Below are 21,475 nucleotides of genomic sequence, written 5' to 3' on the forward strand. Positions count from 1 at the left end.
GCCATGCATCTCATGATGCTCTCCAACCAATACACTGACAAAACGGATGCTCATGTGTGCAGATGGATGTGGGGGTGACCATGTGTATGTGTGGGGGGGTATGCATGTCACCCAGTGTGTGTGGAGGTCAGAGGACAAATTTCGATCTCTTTCCCTTGTTGTAGAGTCTCTCTTCTGTCTGTCATGCTTTGCACTGCAGACTTGCTGGTCTTTCCCTGCCATCTCGGCTGTGGGAGTACTGGGATCACAGATGTTTACCATCACATCTGGCTTTTAAATATGGAATCTGCAATAAAGTCAGGTCATCAGGCTCACATGAGCAAGGCCTTTTACCTACTGAGCAGTCTTGATGGTCCCTATGTTAACATTTTTGAGTCAAGGATACTACTGTCCTGGTAGTTACCAGGTAGACTATGCTGATGCCATCAAGTTCCAGGAATCCTGTTTCCATCTCCCTAGCTCTGGGATTGTGAGCCTGTGATACCGCATCTGGCATTTTAAACATGGGTTCTGAGTATCAAACTCGGGTCCTAATGCTTACAAAATAGGCAAACACTTTACCAAGTGAACAAACCCAGCTTCAACCAGTTAGAGTTGCTGAATCCAGGGTGGGTGGGGTCACAAAACATGTAGTCAGTCAGGTATATTTTACAAGGGAGAAAGCCATCCTTCTGTCTCTCTTGGTGGTGTTAGGTCGTTCCCAGACAGAAGGTTACAGCCCATATGGGCACCAAAAATAGGTTCGTCAGTATCTCAGTGCCCCGAAGAAGTCTGTCCCTAACCAACAGGCACCTGTCTGTCTGTATGGTACCATTGGTACAATAGGTGGCTTCATGGTCAACAGGGCACTCATTCTCCTGGATTCTGGGTCTGTAAGCCTATATAGGTCATCTGCCATCGGCCTCTAGGAAGTGTTGGGGAGTGGGTATGTGATGCTGTGCACCACCATGCATTCTGAGATGCACAGATTGATGACACCTTCTGATGTGTCTCATCTAGACTGTGTAAGCCTCGTGGGAACACACTCTTATCTCTTCTCCACAGTGAAGGGTTGAGGCTTGTCTTGAACCTCTGGGTACCTGTATGTCTGCTGGGAGTTAGTCTTTCTCAGCTTCCGCAAAGAGTCTGCTCCCTAACTGTGAATGACGATCCTGCTGTGTTTAAAATAGATGTAATTTTGTGAAACAGAAGTTTCATAAGAAAAATTCCAAAAGATTGACAGATTATCAATGGACATTGCGATGCCAGAGTGATGTGAGATGCAGCAATGGAGACAGGGTGAGCAAGTAGCGTTTGTTAGACGTTTTAAGAATGCCACATGTTAGAGTTCAGTTAAATCACATCACTGCTTTGCTTACTTTTCTTCACTCGCTGTGACGAATGCCTGTAAAGGCAACTTGAGGAAGGGAAGGGCTATTTTGCCTCACAGTTTGAGACCACAGCCTATCGTGTTGGACTCGTCATAGCAGCAGGACTGTGAGGTGACTGGTTATGCTGTGTCCACAATCAAGAAATGGAAAGAGATGGTGTTCAGTTTGCTTTTGTCTTTTTGATTCAGTCCAGGACCGCAGTCCATGATAGCACCAGTTATATTCAAGGTGGGTCTTCCCACCTCTGTCAAAACTCTCGGGAAGCATCCTCACAGTCTTGCCCAGAGGTGAGTCTCTTGGAGATTCCAAGCACAACCAGGTGGACAATAATTAATCACACTTACTTTGCATATAAACTTTTATAGAATAAAGGTATTCATATAATACAGTCTTGTGTCAATCAGTGATGATGGGGATACAGTCTTCTGTCAACCAATGATGATGGGAATACAGTCTTGTGTCAATCAGTGATGATGGGGATAGAGTCTTGTGTCAACCGGTGATGATGGGGATAGAGTCTTGTTTCAGTCAATTATGGGGATACATTCTGAGATACATTCCACTTCCACAATACAGTACATGAACACATGTTCAGATGGTGTTGGTCAATGGCTTGAGGTGACCTCTTAATGCAGTCAAGAAACGTGAGAACCAAGATTGTCTTAGTTGGTGTTCTATTACTGTGAAGAGACACCATAGCATTTAACTGAGGCTTGCTTACAGTCTCAGAGACTTAGTCCATTATTATCATGGTAGGGAGAATGGTGGCTGTCAGGCAAGCATGGTACTGGAGAAGTAGCTGAGAACTTTATATGCTGAGAGATCCATATCCTGATCCACAGTCAGCAGGAAGCGAGAGAGACAGATACACACACACACACACACACACACACACACACACACACAGAGAGAGAGAGAGAGAGAGAGAGAGAGAGAGAGAGAGAGAGAGAGAGAGAGATCGATCCGGAGTAGGGGGTTCAAAGCCCATGCCCAGTGACACACCTCCTCCAACAAGGCCATGTCTATTCCAGTGAGGTCATACCTCCTGATCCATCTCAGTCTGGGGGCTAAGGATGCAAATATGTGAACCTATGAGGTCAATCTCATTCAAACAACCACGTTCCACACCTTGTCCCCATAAGGTTATAGCCATATCATAATGTAAAATGTATCTAGTACAACTTAAAAAGTTCCCATAGTCTTTCACAGTCTTGACACTAAGTGCCCAGAGTCTCTTCTGCAAGTCAAGGCAATCTCTTAACTGTAACCCCCAGTAAAATTAAAATTAAAAAGACCACATACTTCCAATATAGAATGGCACAGAATATACATTACTATTCCAAAAGGAAGGAAAGGGGCATAGTGAGAAAATACTAGAACAAAGCAAGACAAGACAGAAACTCGACAGGGAAAACTCCAAATTATGTATCTCCATATTTGATGTCAAAGTACTCTCCATCCCTCCTTTTGGCTTTGTTGACTGCAACACCCTTCACCCTTCTCTCTCTGGAGCTGGTTCCACGCTTGGCCTGCAGCTTTCCTCGGAAGGCTTCCCATAGCTCTGGCATCTTCAACTCTCCAACCTAATCCAGGCTTCACCCTCACAGCTTCAGGCAATGGCCTTTCTGGACCTCCATGGAGGGGCACCCCTATCACAAGCCTGACCTCAGTGGCTTTCCTTAACTCTGGAGTGAGAGTCCCAAAACCCTTTTCTTATATCCTTCTTGACTTTAAATGCATAACCACTCGGTTAAAGCGGTCAAGATATGCTTGCTAGGGCTGGGTCTGGCCCCTCCTCAGATTACGTGTGTATCCGTTTTCGTTGTTGATGGTTTCTTTCACTGTTTAAGCTTTCCTTTAGTTCCTGTTCACACTTTGAAAGCTTAGCAGGGTAATGTCTTGCCCAGAGGTTACTATTCCCTTTATTCCATATAACATCAGGTTTTTCTTTAATTTTTTATCCCTATGAACACAGGACTTGGCTCCAACATTGCATATCCTGGTGCTTTTTCTCTTCGAATGGCACATTTGTCTTTTTCTTTGCTCTGCTTGCACCTTTTCATTGTATGTCTGCATAAGGGTTTACCACTAATAATCATGTGACATGGCCAATACTAGGACAAGGCTGCTGCCAGGTCACACCTCATGCCTTGCTACTTACTGAAAGCCTTTTTTTTCTGTAACTTGGCAAAGTATGCATAGAGGAAGTGGTTAAACCAATGACCTGGTAGATCATGAGTCTGGCAAATGTCATGTATCATCAATAAATGTCCCAACACTGATGACATTTCTAGCAGGGTGTGTGGGAAGACATTGGTTACAAAGCTGGAATCTGGAAGGAAGCCCACACAGCATCTCAGTGGCAGGAAGACAGAAATCTACACATACAGTGCTCTTGTTTAGCTGAAATTGGAGCCACATGCATGCTTAGCCTCCCTCTGGAGTTCTGAGGCTCTGATACTAGCCCATATATCCTGAGTCTTGCTTGTCCAAACCAACTCCATTGTTTTTTTTTAAAATGTCATGTTCATTGGCATTTTGGTCTGTGTGAGGGTGTCAGAGCCCCTAGAAATGGAGTTACAGACAATTGTGAGCTGCCACGAGGGTGCTGGGAATTGAACCCAGCTCCTCTGAAAGAAGAGCTAGTGCTCCTTACCACGGAACCACCTCTCCAGTCCCATTATCTTTACAAACAGTACTAAGTCACTCATCTCAAATCATGTCAATTGAGTACTTGTAAGTAGCTGGGTGCATTCATTTATTGGACTTGGTGTTTGGTTGAAGGCTATACCCCAGCCTCTGGCATCCATATATCCAAAAAGTCTAGAATATCCAGGTGGAAATTCCACTCCAAGCCCCTTCCTCTGGAAGTTACCTCAGTCCAGACTTCACCCTGAGAAATGATGACCCCTCCCCTGAGAGACTCAAGACGACTCCCAAAGGATATTTATACTGCTCCCCAGAGAACAAACACGTGGTTTTCCAGTCTTCCTTTTCTGCCTCCTCTCTGGGAAACTAGAAAGCTATCCAGAAGCGTTGGTATCCATTAAACCTGGACTTTTTCTTATTTGGTTTAATTTGTTCTGATTCAGATTGTTACATCAGAGGAGAGGTTTATCAGGTTGCGGAAACTTTTTACTTAGTACCAGCTGCATTTCCAAAGCACACCTCCCCACAGTCGTGAGAAAAACCAGATGAGGAAGGGCAGGGGTGATCCATTGAGAGTACCAGCTTTGGGACCCTACACACAGGAGGGAAACTGTATTGCCACCTTGAAACCAAAGAGGATAAAACACAAATCCTAAGAGATGGAATCTTGGTTCTGTTACTCATAGCTTCTTCCTGAATCAGGACACTCACCAGAATGTTCATGTTGTATTCTGCCTCTTGCTCCTACTTAACTTCACAGAACTGTTGTTCAGAAAGCAAGAAAAATTACACCATGGGTCCTAATGTTGGTTGCCTAGAACAGGCAATCCTCACTAGTGTTCTTCTCTCTGACCTGCAGTGCTTTTTCTCTTTGAGATACATGCCAGGGTGTGCTTCTCCCCTTAAAAAGACAGTCATCTGAGCATCCCTGTTCACTGTAATTATATATGCTTGAATTTTGGGCTCTAGTGGTTGAGTTTCATAGTTTCGCATACAATCACTACTCCTCATACATGTGACACGGAGTAAAACACAAATATTCACTAAATGAGCTAAAAAAAAAAAACCCAGATGTGTATGGACAGGTTTGTAGGTTTGATTTTAGTCATTCAAACAGAAATGCTTTAAGTAAAAAAGATGAGTTAAATAATTCTAAAAGTAATGTCGTGTCAAATATGCATCATGAAGACACATTTGTGGTCTCTGTAGAGAAACTTGAGGTTCTGTGTATGGTCTGGCTTGTTCTAACTACGTAGGCAATGCTTTAAGTAAAAAAGATGAGTTAAATAATTCTAAAAGTAATGTCGTGTCAAATATGCATCATGAAGACACATTTGTGGTCTCTGTAGAGAAACTTGAGGTTCTGTGTATGGTCTGGCTTGTTCTAACTACGTAGGCAAGGCCCTTTGGTAGACTGTCTGCAAAGACAAGCGTCCAGGTCAGAGCAGAGGTGCAGGTGGAAGTATGAGGTGATGTCTTGTCATAGTTCTTTTTATCACCTCAAATTTTCAACAAAATGTGCATTGCTGCTATGGCATTTCGTTTTCTTGTAAAATGCTTTACATGACATCTTCAGTTTTTACCTTTTAAAATTGTAGCTTACTTTATTCAAAGATGGGTTTCGGTGCAGCTGGTAAAGGGAGCTTTCAGTTCTAGACTTGGCTGTGGGACTTTGATTCCTGTTTCTTGTTATGGAGGGCCCATTGGTAGCTGAACCCTATGCCTCAGAAGATAGTGAAAGTTGCCAGGCCCTGGTCTCCAGGAAACTTAGGTTCTACTGAAGAAGAGGAGGAGGAGGAGGAGGAGGAGGAGGGCATTCAATGCATCTAAAATTAGTAAAAAATTTAGATTTAGACATGGTCACCAGAGACAGAGCATGTCATGGGGCATACATTAAAAGGCTCTTAAGTCCTCTTGAGATTGCCTGTCTGCTGCATGCAGAGTATGGACATAGCATCAACTCCTTGCCTCCAAGACCCAGACTCTCTGTAATGTTTTGATCAATGCTCGCCCATCTAGTCTTAGTGGAGTCCCCTACTGTTTCTCAGTGTAGCCCTGAGAGGCCAGAATGACTGACAGGTCTGTGTTATCTCTTACAGTTTTCAGTGAAGAGCCCCACTCCAGCCTCTACTTTGTCAATGCATCGCTGCAAGAGGTAGTCTTTGCAAGCACGTCGGGGACGCTGGTGCCCTGCCCGGCTGCAGGCATCCCTCCTGTGACTCTCAGATGGTACCTAGCAACGGGCGAGGAGATCTACGATGTCCCCGGGATCCGCCACGTCCATCCCAACGGCACTCTCCAAATTTTCCCCTTCCCTCCTTCAAGCTTCAGCACCTTAATCCATGATAATACTTACTATTGCACAGCTGAAAACCCTTCAGGGAAAATTAGAAGTCAGGATGTCCACATCAAGGCTGGTGAGTACCCCTCTTCTTTGGGTCTACTTGGAAGGGAGGAGAATGGTAGAATGGCTGAGGACCTGGGGACCTCATCAGCTCATGTGTTTACTGCTGATGCTGGTGGTTGCAGTGTTCCCGTCACTAGATTTTAGTGTCCTGGAGTGCTGGGGCTAAATCTAGAAAAGAATGTTTTGTGAGCAGGGAAAGAAGGCTCTGTGTATAGGAGTGCCTGCTGTGCAAACATTAGAACCTAAGTGTGTATTCTACCACCAACACACAAATAAAAAGGCCGGATGTGGGCATATCACTGTAACCCCAGCACTGTAAAGGGTGGAGACATAGGATCTCTGTAGTTTTATGGTTGTCAGCCTAGCTCAGGGTCCATAGCATTGTGAGGTGTGGAGACGGAGGATCTGTGATTTCATAGCTGTCAATCTAGCTCAGGGTTCACAGAGAGGCCCTGTTGCACGAGGAATAAAGTAGAAAGTAATAAAGCAAGACCTGTTGCCTGCCGCTGGCCCTTTGCCATGAGTGCATGTATGCATCCACATATCTCCAAATATTACACTCATGCACTCACATGACTCTAATGGTTGTCAAGCACCATGCCAACTTTATTGTATATTTACGTCATGGTATTTTGACTCATGTTTTCAGTGCCTCCTCCCTGTGTGTACTTCTATCCATTTCCCTGCTTGTGTATCTCCTATCTCACCTGGAGGAAGGGGGAAGGGAGAGACATGAGGCCACTGTTTGAGCAGAAAAGAAAACAGACATAACCTAAATGCATGCTGCAGTGGAAAGAGAGTTGATCTAATAGTCTCATTTTCCCATTGATATCAAAAGACTGTGTTTACATTCCTGATGGCATTACACACTGCTGAAATGTGTCCCTTTGAACAACGTACTGCATCTTTTAAAACTCATTCTTGTTACAAAGTCAGCTCTGAGATCCTGACTGGGATTCACAGACCTCAGAGTCTTTCAGCACAGAACAGACCACGACCTTCTAAGGTGTCAGCAAAGCCCTGTAATGCACACTCCCAGCTAGGAGAGTCCCGTTAGCAAACAGAATTTGGGTATCTGAAATGCTGGGGTGGTGGGGTGTGGTGGTGCCGTAACACAGTGAATGACCAGGTGTGATCTTCACAGTTGTCTTGGTCAATGCTGGAAGCTTAAGCATCTACAGTGTCTGCAGTGGGAGGGGAGGTGCTGCTGGAAGACACCAGGGCACGAGTAAAGTCTGTGATGTTTTTGGATAGTCTGCATGTGATCACTTGAATATAAACAATCATAGGTTCAGCAGTGACTCACACTGCCAACTCCTCAGCTCCTCAGAACATACTTAGAAAAAGCAGAAGATTGACTTTAGTCAGGAGCTTGGAGCATGATATTTGTCAAATCGCTAAAATAAAGCAAATAGAATTTGGGTAAGGACCCTAAAGCCTGACATCCTGGATGCCTTATGCAGGTGAGCATATCAGCGAGGTGCTAAGAGCGTTTATTTATAGTCTACAAAATACAACTGTAGAAAGATGTGGAAGTTCAGATAGCTTTCCCTGTGTCTGGATCCATGATTTCTGACTTGGGTTTTCTGACTAGGGCTCAGCGTTCACTTGTTTGCAGTGTTGGGTGTGTGATTGGTGCATGTACATATGCATTTGCCCTGACCTTTACACTGGGTGTCTTCCTCAGTCCCTGTCCACCTTATTCTTTAAGATAGAGTCCCTCAGTGAGCCTGAAGCGCGTCTGTTTGAGTAGGCTTGCTGGGAGTGAGCTCCAGGTATCTGCCTGTTTCTGCCCACCCTCTAGCCCAGCACTGGGATTGCAAGGCTGTGTTGCCATGCCCAGGTTTCACATGGGTTCGGGGGATCCCAGTTCAGGTCCTTATGCAGCAAGCACTTTACCCCCAACTGATTGTGTAGCTTTGAAGACATTGATGTGGCACCAGAGTGCTTGGTGCCCTTTTGCATTGTTGCATGGTTGCTGCTAGTGACCTTGAAACGTAGACACACATGTCTCCATGCCATCTTTTCTTATTTAGTTTTGCTTCCTGTTATGAATACATCATGCTTGCCTTAATCCTTTGTTGCCATTCATTTAATTATTCTTCAGTGCTGGGGATTGAACTCGGGTACACTCCCATGCTGAGCTACCCCTCCAGCACCACTGTAATCTTTGGATTGTTTATTGAATGCTTGCAAATGCTGCTCCCCTGTCTGTAAAGACAGAGCCACATGGTTCTTCAAGGGCAGATGAGGGAGAAAGGTGTCGGCTCTGACTGTGGGGCACAGTCTGGAACTGGAGGTTTTCCCTCACCTGTGTCACCTGTCAATCAGAACTGTCCCTCTAGGCTGATGTTAGTGTTATTCTAGAATGACCCATTGCGCCCACATTTATCCTTTTACAGCATGGAGTTCACATTCTCATTAATGTCCTGTCATTTATTTTATTTCATTTTTAAATTCTTTTAACATTTCATACATGTATGTAATGTATTTTGAGAATATTTGTCCCACCCTATTTTTCTCCTTCCAATTCCTCCTGGATGTATCCCAACATCTTTCTTCATGTCTTTTTTTTTAAATAACTCACTGACTCCTATTAGTGTTGCCCATGTATGGACCTATCAAAGGCCACCCTCTTGAGCATAGTCAGCCTATCTCAGACCACACTCTTGAGGAAAACCGACTCTTCCCTCCTCGAGTAGCTATCAGCTGCCAAAATCTCCTCAGCTTTAACGGGGTGGTGGTTGTGATACCCTCCCCTTCCATGCTGAAATGTTAGATGGCTTGATCTTGTGTATGTCAGACAAAGGCAACCACAGGCACTTTGAGTTTATGAGTGTGACAGACCTGTTCTGTTTTGCCCTGATACTCTCTGACCTCTGGTTCTTACATCCTTTGCATGATATTGATGTAGGCTTAGGTGCCTGAAAGTGGAGGCTTTTCTACTCACTGAATGCCTCATTAACTTGCATTCATAGTTCTAACATAAAACGCTTCTTTGTCCAAAGACTGGGTGCACATGGGCCACTGTGTGTACAGGCACTGGGTGCCTATCTGTGTGTGTCAATTAGCAAATAGCAGTGAGTTGTGGGAAGCTCGGGAAGGTCAAACATGTCCATCTCATGCTTCCTCCTGAGCAAACTGTGGCTAATGGCATTAACTGATGGCCCAGGTGAAGTGTCAGGAGCCTTTTATCTGAACCAACAGCAAAGGAAACACCTGGAAAGGTCCAAATATGGAAGCCCACAATTCCCCATTCTGGGTCCTGCAGGAGTGAGAATCAACCAGCCTGGGATTGGCTTCTGTAATATCTCATATTTCCTGATGGAGGATTCATAAACACACAGGTAGATACTCACAGGTGTGCAAGCAAGAGCTGTGGTGAGAGCTCTGGTCCTCAAAGGGGAAAGGCAGCAGTGAGGAGTCTCTTCTGTATTAACGGCTAGCTGGGCTCTTCAAGTCCTGCCTTCTAAACCAGACTCAGCTGTGGCCTCCCATATCTATCGTCTTAGTGTCTACTTTCAGCAGGAATCCTGCTATACCATTCCCGGATATTTGATCAAGTTCCTGATCACCGCTTCTCTTGCTGCTCTTAATGCATACATTTTTGGTGTGCCTGTTAGCAAGAACTATGCTAGTTCAGGAAGAATTTGCCTACCTTTGATGTCTCTTTGTACTAATTTTATATCATTTAAAATATAATTGAACCTTTAAGCAAAGATGATACCCTTGTCTTTTGTGGTATGTAGAAGGGAAATGTCTGATAGCCAGAGCATTAAAACCTAGCATAGAGTCGGGAAAATCTAATAATACAGTAATTTTACTAAGTGTGTCATGGCATAATACCACCCTACTAGGGATGGTGATGAGTTAAAGATATATAGTATTAAATCTAAAGAAATATTAACATAACTAACCGGAGAGTTATAGATAATAAGGCAACCAAGAAGCAAAATGGTAGATTGTTTTAAAAAAGTGCAGTCTAGAACTTGAGATTGAAAAGATGACTCAGCAGTTAAAACATTGTTCCTACAGAGGACCTGAATTCTGTTCTCAACATCCACATGGTAGCTCACAACCAACTATAAAATCTCCTGTTCCAGGGGATCTGATGCCCTCTTCTGGACTCTGTGGTCACCGCACACACTTGTTACATATCATAAGTGCATGTAAAACACCCATACATTTAAAAATAAGCAAATATAAACAATGTTAAAAAGAAAGAAGATAGGAAAAACAAAACATATATAAGTAATGATGAATGAATCAGAGAGCCCAACAATGAAATAAAACATAAGGATATTCAATGCCAAGGTCACGTGATTCAATCACGAGGCAGAGATTGCAAGACTGTATTCAACACTGTGTAAGAGAAATTCCCTTGAAACAAAGACACAGAGAGTTTGTCTCTTGCCTGCTGTTTAACTAAGTACCCGGAGTCACAGACTATTTCTCAGAGATTTATTTAGCTCACAAATCCAAGATAGGATGGCTGCACCTGGTGAGTGCCGCTTAGCCTGGTCACATCTGTGGCAGAAAATTAAAGGGGCGCCTCTACATGGACCAGCAAGGAGTTTACATGTTAGGGCCAGGTTTATTATCATAGAGACTTGGTCTCGTGGGAACTGACTGGGCTCCCACAAGAACCACTTGAATCCCTTCTAGAGGCTACACCACTGATAACCCAACCACCCCCAATATGTGACATCTCATTAAGCTTCTAACGCCTGTCATCACCATCAGAGTGGGGAGGAAGCTGCTGGAACATGGACCTTCAGTGGGAACACTTTTGTCATGTCCAAGTCACATCAGTTAGATTCAAAATAGAAGGGTAGGGGAAATGCCATGGACATCCAGGCAAGACCAGGTAAACCACTGCCAAAAAGAGCAGATTTAGAATTTATTGTCAAGCAAGTATGCTCTCTATCTAAGAATAACACAGAGCTAAATAGGTAATTTCATAAGACAAGATGGTAACTAAGATGGTATAACTACCGTAAGTTTTTTTGTATCTGATAACAGAACAATAGAAGCAAAAATAGACCAAATAGTGTAACATGAGGGTCTGCTTGTTGGGTTTTATGTCCTGCTGAGTTTTCCACAACCAGCAAGCCCCAAAGAAAATCACGCAGAGATCTCCATGAGATTATAAACTGATTGGCCCATTAGCTCAGGCTACTTATTAGCTCTTGTAGCTTATATTAACCCATTATTCTTATCTATGTTAGCCACATGGCTCGATACCTTTCTCAGCCGAGCAGGTTACATCTTGCTTCTTGGTGGTCTGGGCAGGAGTGCTGGAGGAAGCTTTCTGTTTCCCAGAATGCTCCAGTTCTCATCACCCTGCCTCTACTTCCTGTCTGGTTGACCCACCTATACTTCCTGCCTAGCCAATCAGCATTTATTTAAAACATGATTGACAGAATACAGACAATTCTCCTGCACCAAAATAGTAATAAAGAGCCCTTGAGTGAGATTACTGATCAACTTGGTCAGCTCATATTTAAATAAAGAATGGTCTGTCTAACACATACATACATTCTCTTCTGGAATACACAGGCATTTACTATAACATCCTGGGTAGTAAAATAAATTTCAAATGACCTTTAAGTCATAGAATGCATGCAATTTGATCAGTGATCAAAGTGTAATTTAACTAGAAATTAATAACAAATCTCTGTGAAATGACCAAATATGTGGGTATAAAATGTGCTTCTAAAGGTGTGTGTCCTAGGGTGGAGAGAGAACTCAAGGGTGGAGAGTAAAGGTGTGTGTCCTAGGGTGGAGAGAGAACTCAAGGGTGGAGAGTAAAGGTGTGTGTCCTAGGGTGGAGAGAGAACTCAAGGGTGGAGAGTGCTTCTGCTCTTTCAGAGAGCTGACATTTGGTTCCCAACACCCAGGTCAACTCCAGTTTCAGGGATCCAACACCCATTTCTGAATTCTGTGGGTACCCACATTCAAATTCTTAGACATATAGGCACACATAAATAGTAATAAACAATGATCTATATTTCTAAAAACACAGAAGAAAACTTAAAGTTTGCAAAATAATAGAAATTTGGATCAACCTCGGACATGAGAGAAAGTTAAAAAGCAGGGGTTAGCGGAGCTGGAGAAGGGGCCAAGTGCCCTTGAATGTCACTTTCTAGCACTCCTGGACTGTTCTAAGGAGGCCATTTGTTTGTTCCCGACTGCCCAGAACTGAAATAATCAAACAAAAACTGTATTAATTAAATCACTGCTTAGCTTATTAGATTATGCTTATTTCTAGCTCACTCTTATCTCTTAAAATGACCCATTTCTATTTTATATTTTACCATGAGGCTTGTGGCCTTCCTTGCTAGCATCTTGCATCTTTCTTCTCTGGCAGCTCCATGGTGGCCCCTTCACTCCACCTACTCTCTCTATATATAAATCTCTTTTAACCTGGCTATATTCTACTAATCCATTGGCCAAAAGCAGCTTTTTTATTAATTAACCAATAAAAACAACACATATACACTGGACTCAGTTGTGATTACCCGCATCTGACCTGTAAGATCATGTTTTGGAAGGGGGACTCACAAGGCCCCACCTGTCCTGAGAATCTATTGGCAGTTAACTGTTGCTGGGGGAGGGAGATACACTTTCTTTAGTATTGTAGCCACTGGGAAGAGTCTCATGTTCCTGTAGTAATATCTCACATTCCTGTAAACAACCCTAATGAAATGCATTGGGTCACCAGGGAACTAAAACACACAAACGTGGAAGGGAGATGGGAGAAGTAGGAACTAGGACAAGAGAGGATGATAGGGTGAATATGAACAAATATGTCATGTGCATGTATGAAAATGTGATGGGACCCATTCGTGTGCGTATTAATATATGTTAATACAAATGTTACTAAAATAATTGGGATCTTACCAAAGCAATACAGAAAGCATAGCTCTGAACACCTATGCTATTACATGTGAAGAGAGGTCCTAAAAGGTGGTCTTACTTTCCATCTTAAATATAAAGAGAAATTAGAAATATAATCAAAGAAAACAAAGGCTTGAGTAGAAACAAAGAGAAGGTGGTTTGGAAGCATCAGAGGATCCCATGGAATTAGAAGTGGCTTCTTTCAGAGGAGTTGATACAATGTACACACTGCTGGTCAGGTGGAAGAAAAAAGGGAGAGAGGATTCGATGTCAATATTGAGAATAGCGGAAGTGACTTCTCTACACTGGGAAGGACATCCACACATGTTTTAGAAGTGTTAAAATGACTATAGGTGAATATTAAGAACAATATATATCAATAAATAAGGCATTTTTGAAACGAACAATCCCTCTAAAGACTCAAAATCTCAAAACTAACTTGAGAATTAAAATATTGAATTTGTGGATAAAAATTTCCTATGATAAGATTTAAGGATCATATGACTTCAGTTTGACATCTAATAAACATTTAAGACAGAAATAATAAAAATTCTAAGGTGATTATTCCAGGAAATTGAACAAGAATTAATATTTCTTCAAGTCATTTTAGGCTAGTGTTGCCCTGATCCAAATAATGACACATGTATTATAAACAAGTGTCTGTCAAATGTGGATATAAAATTTCTTAAACCTTCAGCAAGTCGACTCAAATAATATACAAAAGATACTTCATACAAGGAGCATCTCCAGAAGTCAAGGGTGGCTTCAGACTTGAACATTGATGAGTTAACCCACTCTATTGCCATATTAAAAATAAAAACAAGTAGGTCATTCCATGTGATGCAGAAAATTATTATAAAGTTTCACATCTCATGATTAGCAAGCAGGAATCTCAGAAGACTTGGAGTAGGTGAGAGTTTCCTCATTCTAACAAAGGCAGAAACCCAGGTCTGCTTAACGTCAGAAATGATGATCAAAGAGGAAATGCTTCCCCATAGGTCAGGGACAACACTAGGTTCTGTTTTGACCATCTCTTCTTTGGAAGTTGTAGCCAGAGCAGTGTGAGAAGAAAAGCAGTAAAATGTTGCAAAGACTGAAGTTTTGGATGGGGACCGGATTCAGTGAGCAACGTTTGCTGTACAAGAAGGAAGACAGATGTTGGGATTACCGCGGCATGCCCAGTGGGTCTGGCGGCCACTTGTAATTCAACAGGGGAGGTGAACCGGTATCTCCGCGGCAGGCTTAGCCAGTGAGCTCTGGACTCATGTAGGGTCCCTTCCTTGATTAATCAGACAGTGAGAGATTGAGAAACATTCTAGATGTCAGCCTCAGGCCTCCACATGTCTATGCACACACATGAACATGAACATATAGCAAACAACCACACACATACATCATACAATACACTTTACTCCCTCCCCCCAATTAAAAAATTACTCATACTTCTTTGTCAGTATAATCATGAATGTGGAAAAATCTAATATGATCCATTAAAAAAACTACTGGGTCTAATAAATAGGTCTGTCAAAACCATAGTATTGAGCTCAACACACAAACAATCATTAGACAATTTATAAGTACTATTTACAATAGAATCAAAGCCAAGCAATACTTAGGAAAATATCTCACCCTAAACTAGAAAGAATATTACATATAATTCCAAAAGCTTGCAGCAACTAAAGGAGACAGAAATAAAAGGAGAAATAAAAAATTTTTTCATGAGCTGGGGATTTGTTAAGATACTGCCTCTTTCCTCAAGTGGCCCTGAAGGCTTTTGAGAAATAAAAATTAAGTTGATTCCAAAACACATATAGAAACATAAAGGATGTAGAATGGTCTAAACAATCTTAGCAGTCAGTAATTATTCAGGAAAGCCAACAACATTTATTTTAATACTTACTGTAAGGGTAATGATTGTAAATGAAAAGTAGGACAGAAATATGGACAAAGATGCCCAGGTACTCCAGCAGATAACAGCCCATTGTCTTGGTAAATGAGGCTGATAAACTTGTGTATCCATACATTAAAAGTTAAGGTTTGACCCAGGCCTCAAACATATGTTCAAATCAACGCTACATGATTCCTGGATCTAAACACCAAGCATCAGGTATGAAAATCACGGAGTAGAGATGGCAGGAGCGACATGAAGTCTTGTGTGAAAGACTTTTTTAGAATGACTTTACCTGTTACCTAATCTTAATAGAGCAGCTTTCCTACCAGGAACTGGACATAGACGATTATGCCAGCAGTTCGTGGCTGTCAGGATGGGTGACCTCACCCCTGGTGTGCCAAGTGATCTCTGTGGGATGAGGGCTCTGAGTTCTTTTGAGAGTCCAGCTTTACCTTGTCCATGTATCCTCAGGAGTATGACATCAAGTAACAAATAAAAACAGGGTGACAGAAAGACCACAAAAGAAAGAAAATTGTACATTTTAATATCTTTATATTTTAAAAATACTTATTTTACTTTTATTCACATGTTTATATGAGTTTGTATGTATATGCATTGTGCACAGGTGTCAATGGAGTCCCGAAGAGGGCATCAGGTTCTCTAGAACTAGGGCTACAAGTGTGAGCTGCCTTGTGAGTGGTGGACACTGTACCCAAGTTCTCTAGAAGAGCAGTCAGTGCTCGCAACTGCTAAGCCATCTCTCTAACCTTATATCTTAATATATTTTAGCTGAAACCCCAAATTTCCTTTTTCTCTTGGCCCCAGAAATTGTATAGTTAACCTTGATCAACTTTGAATTAAATCAATTCTCAGAGTAAAACGGGTTATTTTAAGATCATGTTTCAAAGGGGTGCTGCCTATTAGAGACATATGTCTGCTAGGGAGGGAGAGATGAATCCCTTCCAATCCTCTTGTTCTGCAAGTTGTCTTGGCTTGTCCTTAGGTAATCACTACAGTCTCTTTCTTCTGACACCTGCCTCCACACCTCATTTGGCTGGTGGAAGACATAGCGACTGCAGTGGAGGCTTGGAGGTGTGGCAGCACTTGGTGAAGATCTGTAGCATCTGCATTAGTTACTCAGAGCTTGGACCTGCAGCCTCTGGAGTGCTTGGTGATTGGCACCATGGCACACAAACAAGACAGTGCAGTCCTGAGATTATAGCATGGGTCCTGCACTGAGCCAGCAGTGGGTTGCTGGAACTTGGTCTGCACAGATATGGGAGGGGTTCTGGGCTGCAAAGGGGCTGGGTGGAGGAACTCCATTGCAAGCCAACATTGTACACTTGCTTTCTCTGAAGCCCCTGTGTCTCCTCTCCCTCACAGCATCTCTAGGGTCATATCCTTAACCCTATATCTCTCCAAGCTCCTTCTAGGGAGAACCCAACTTAGTACACTTAGTAATCCACAGACTTGACTTCTCAGGAGGTCACTGGAGCTGAAGCAGGTTTGTCGGTAAGGAGGGGCAGCAATATTTATTGAGCGTTTGCTATGTGCCTGTGTCAGAAATCTCTACTCTGTGTGTGTGTGTGTGTGTGTGTGTGTGTGTGTGTGTGTGTGTGTGTTCATCAGGGTATATTCACATGTATGCTTTGCAGGTGGAGATCAGAGATGGATGTTAGGTGTCTCCATTGTTTTCCTACTTATTTTTTGAGACAGAGTCTCTCACTGAACCTACTCTGTTAGGCTCTGCTAGTGAGCTCTGGGCATCTTCCTGTTTCCTTGTCCCTATCTCTGTATGGGTGCTGGAGAGCCGACCTCAGGTCCTCTGGTTTACCAGTCAAACACTCTATTGATAGAGCCACCTCCCCAGCCCCTGTGATGGCTTTTAGTTGGATTGCTCCATTGCTGGTCTTTAGAATGAATGATATGGGTAGGTAGTTGGATATAAGATATTTAGTAAACCAAGCGACTTCGCTGATTTAGGACCTAGAGGTGAACTTAATAGGGGAGAGAAACAAGAGTCATGGAGACTTAAAATCATGACTTTCAAGGTAGCTTTTGCACTAGAGAGACCAGTAGGTGGCTAAAGAAGAAAAGTCACTCCACATTCTATGTGCAGGTCTCCCAGGAGCTGAGCCTTGACTGAACAAGTCACATGAACTAGGCTTCAGTTGTTTACCTTGTAGCCTGTGGCCCTGAAGCTCAGGCCTAAGGAACAGTCTTGGATGGTGTGATGGTAGATTTATGTCAACGTGACACAAGCTGTAGCCATTTGAGAGGAGGGAACCTTGAGAAAACGCCTGCATGAGATCAGCTTTGGGCATCCCTGTAGTGCATTTTCTTAATTAGCGATTGATGAGGGAAGGCCCAGCCTGTTGTGGGTGGTATCGTCCCTGGGCTGGTGGTCCTGGGTTCTATAACAACGCAGGATGAGCAAGCCATGATGAGCAAGCACTAAGCAGAGACTCCCTTCCCACCCAATGTCTTCTGCATCTGCTCCTGACTCCAGTTTCCAGCCCTGCTGGGGTTCCTTTCTTGGCTCCCTTCAGTGATGGACTACAATATGGAAATATAAGCCAAATGAAAATGTTCCCCAAAGTTACTTTGGTCATGTCGTTTCATTGCAGCAAGCAAGAGTAACCCTAACTAAGACAGGACTTGGGACCAGGATTTTAGGGTATTGCTATGACAGACCTAACCATGTATTTCGGGGAGTGTTGTAGAAGGATTTGGAACTTTAGGCTAGAAAAGCCATTGAGCATTCAAACCTTGATGAGATAATTCTATGATAGTATGGAAGATAAGAATGTTGAGAGAAATTCAGAGGATGGAGTTCTTGCTTGTGAAGTTCCAAAAGGAAGTTTGAGTCTTTTAAAGACTATCTCGGCCATTGCATAGTTTGAATTAGAAATCTGTGGTCCTGGTTACCTGGGCCTGAAGAGTCAGCTGTGCTTAACAAGATACCAGAACCTTTGAAGAAAAACCACTTCATTACTGGGACAATAGATGCTGGTCAACTGAAGCTGAGAAATTAACAGTGATTAAGAAGAAACCAGCATCATTGAGGTGAAATCTTCCTCATAGTTAGCACATGCAAGCTGTGTTTAGAGGTAGCCAAGGTTGTCCCTCATGCTAGCCACCAAACTTGGTAATGTAAGAGTCACCCAGACGGGTGCTGGTTTTGAAGGCACGAAGGGGTCATGGAGCACAACAGAGGCTTGGCACTGTCAGAAGCCAGGAGAGGCTGTTAGTGAAGGTTCAGCATCAGTAACAGTTGAAAGCCCATAATCAAAGGAGTCACACAGAGAAGCTGAGTTGGGGCACCATGAAGAGAGCCCAGGAGAGGCCATTGGTAAAAGTGCATCCAAATTGCAAGAGAAGACCCCAGCAGTTCAGAGATACCGGCACTGTGGGGCAGCTGCCAAGAACAGCAGTTAGCAGTGGAGTGGAGGCTGCCAGAGCTCCCGAAGACAGGCTGTGTGTGCTGCAGCAGGTAGAGCTAGAACCTTGACCCACACCATGTGGAGGAGCACGGAAGATCATGAGTGGATCCCAGGCATTGGACATTGAGTCATTTACACAGTTGAGGTGGCACTACTTTGGTTTGATTGTGACTATGCCCTGGTTCTTCTTAAAGTAAGAAAACATAATTTGTTTTTAATTTTATAGGATCTTCTGGTGAGAAACTTTAAACTTTTAAAAATGAAATTTTTGTCTTTTACAGAGACTTTGGATTTTAAATGAGAAAATTTTTGAAGTATTTGAATTTGTAAAGCTGTGGAACAATTTCAGTCTGTAAAATGTTTTATATTATGTTCTTATTAATAGGAATCAACAAGAAAGGAAAGGTTGTGGCTTAACTGTTATATGTTTGTGTGTCAGGTTGGCAAGGGGTCAGTTTTGCTGGCTAGATTTATGTAACTTGACACAAACTATGGTCATCTGAGAGGAGGAAACCCCACCTGAGAAAATACCCTTCACAAGATTGGAATGTAGGGAACCCTGTAGAGTTTTTTTTTTTTTTAATTAGTTATTGGTTTGGAAGGACCTATTCAATTTTGGCTGGTGCCATCTCTGGCTGGTGGTCCTGGGTTCTTTAAGAAATCAGGCCAAGCACACCATGATGAACAGTCCAGTAAGCAGCATCCCTCCATGGCCTCTGCATCAGCTCCTGCCTCCAGAACTCTGCCCTGCTTGAACTCCTGTCCTGACTTTCTTCAGTGAGGGACAGTGATGTGGAAGTGTGAGCCCAATCAACCCTTTTCCCCAGAGTTTCTGTTGTCATGATGCTCCGTCAGAGCAACAGCCAAGACATGAAGGCTGTGAAGATGCTGTTTGTGTCTCCTTGGTAGCATTTTCTCTTTCCTGACTGATATGCAATTAGGTCCCTTGACTTGATTTCTAGTAAACATTTCCATTTGTGATGTGTGATGTATTATATGTGAAGCTGAATGTCCAGAGGTCTGAGGAAATTGCCCAGTTCCAAAGGATGGCAAAATATGAGACTCGGATACTTACCAGGCTCCCAGGAGCTCCAGTCTCTGTCTCCTTCTTGTCCACCCACTTTCTCTCCCATCCTCACCCCATTGTCTCCTCTGTCTGCTGCTCTCCCTGATGCCTGAGTTTTCAAACATTACAGAGGTATATCTGTTCACCCTTAGCCCCTTTCCGAGTTGAAAAGGAGACTCCAACTCTCCTTAGGCTCCAGGCATTTGCTTACATAAAGTCTTCCCCTTACCTGGTAATAATGCTATTTCTGAAAACAAGCATTTGGTTCACCTAGTTGTGCCCCAAGGACCTCTTGTAGTAGGCATGGATATTATATGCTACCCAGAGCTTCAGATCCCGCCATACTCAGAGGAGGTGCAGGATCTCAAAAGAGTCTTCAAGGTGGAAGGATATTTCTGGTTGAGATAGGAATAAAGAAATTCTCCAAGCTGAGAAAAAAGTGACCAAATATGAGTGTTAAGAGAGAGAGAGAGAGAGAGAGAGAGAGAGAGAGAGAGAGAGAGAGAGAGAGAGAACAGTGGGTCACAAGATAAAATGTTGATGTGGGAAGGGAACCAATGATAAGGTCCAAGGTTGATGGGGGTGGGAGGGGCATAAAGGAGAGTTGCCAGAGAGTAAAGCAATGCACTGATATGTTTGTATCGTCAAAGAACAGAGAGTAAGCTGGTTGAGAGGCAACAGTTTCATCAATGCTGTGTCTTCTATGAAGGCATTCAGCGTGTCACTGCTGGATTCCTTCAGCAGTCAGTCCCTTTTTAGAGACATCCCCTCACACCCTGGGCACTCCATTGGGGGCATTTCCTCTCTTTCCTGGGGTATCGGCCTCTCTAAAAATTATTTTCGTGGCCAGTTTTCTTGATCCATATTTGTTCACTGAGTGACATCCACAGAGGAAGCTGATTGAATGATGAGGTGTTTCATTGCCTATCTAGAAAATTTCAGACTTGAAATGAACACCTTGAAGGCGCCCTTTCCACACTGCCTGATTTAGCATTGAGTGAATAAAGATGGAATAAAGAAATAATCCTAGCAAGGTTCATTATTCTCTCAATAAGCCTGGCACAAAGACCGGGTCCCTCCCCAGCTGTTGGGCAGGTGGTCCACCCAGCCCGCTCAGCAGACATGAAGCTGCCATAGCCCCAGGCAGGAGGTCTCCCATCATCACCTGTTGGTGCAGGTGGAGCTGGGGCTTCCTTCTGCCTTGCAGGTAATGTCGGGTAGGAAAGGATTTGAACCCAGGAAGCTGGGCATGCTGGATGGGCACCGAGCACCCCACGAGCCCTAATGTGTCAAATATGCAGAGAAGACCCTTTGGACTCTTTTTTGGGATATTCCTATTATTGGGAGTATTTGAACAGTTCCCAGAACAATGATGGTCTCCCACACAGGCTTTAAACACCTTTGAAGAGTTCATGTCTAAATTATTTTTCTTGTTTTAATTTTTCAAGGATCTCTTTCTCTCTTTCTTAGTCCTTCCGTGTGTGTGTGTGTGTGTGTGTGTGAGAGAGAGAGAGAGAGAGAGAGAGAGAGAGAGAGAGAGAGAGAGAGAGAGAATGTGTGAGTGCAGGCATGTATGTGTATGGCCAGAGAGCACCCTTAGTGTTATTCCTTACTGTCCACCTTGCTTGAGATGAGTCTCTTTGTTCTTTTGTTACTGTTCAGATCAGTCTGTCTGGCCTGTGTGCTTCTGGGGGATCCTTTCATCTCCACCACCAATCTGACCTTAGGAGCACTGGGATTATAGCCGTG

The 21,475-nt window shown here is 43.3% G+C and overlaps 1 protein-coding gene across 2 annotated transcripts in view; it reads left to right on the forward strand.

Annotated features, from left to right (window-relative positions):
- The window catches only part of Dscam (DS cell adhesion molecule), a 570,981-nt gene that overhangs the window by 101,814 nt on the left and 447,692 nt on the right, over positions 1 to 21,475 (forward strand). For both annotated transcript variants that reach the window (XM_085685855.2, XM_085685856.2), the window contains exon 2: positions 6,119 to 6,436. In XM_085685855.2, coding sequence (XP_085541981.1) covers positions 6,119 to 6,436 — 318 coding nt within the window. The remainder of the gene's footprint in view (positions 1 to 6,118; positions 6,437 to 21,475) is intronic.

The sequence above is a fragment of the Myodes glareolus genome, chromosome 2 (assembly GCF_982192425.1).
Source record: "Myodes glareolus chromosome 2, mMyoGla1.1, whole genome shotgun sequence".
NCBI lineage: Eukaryota > Metazoa > Chordata > Mammalia > Rodentia > Cricetidae > Myodes > Myodes glareolus.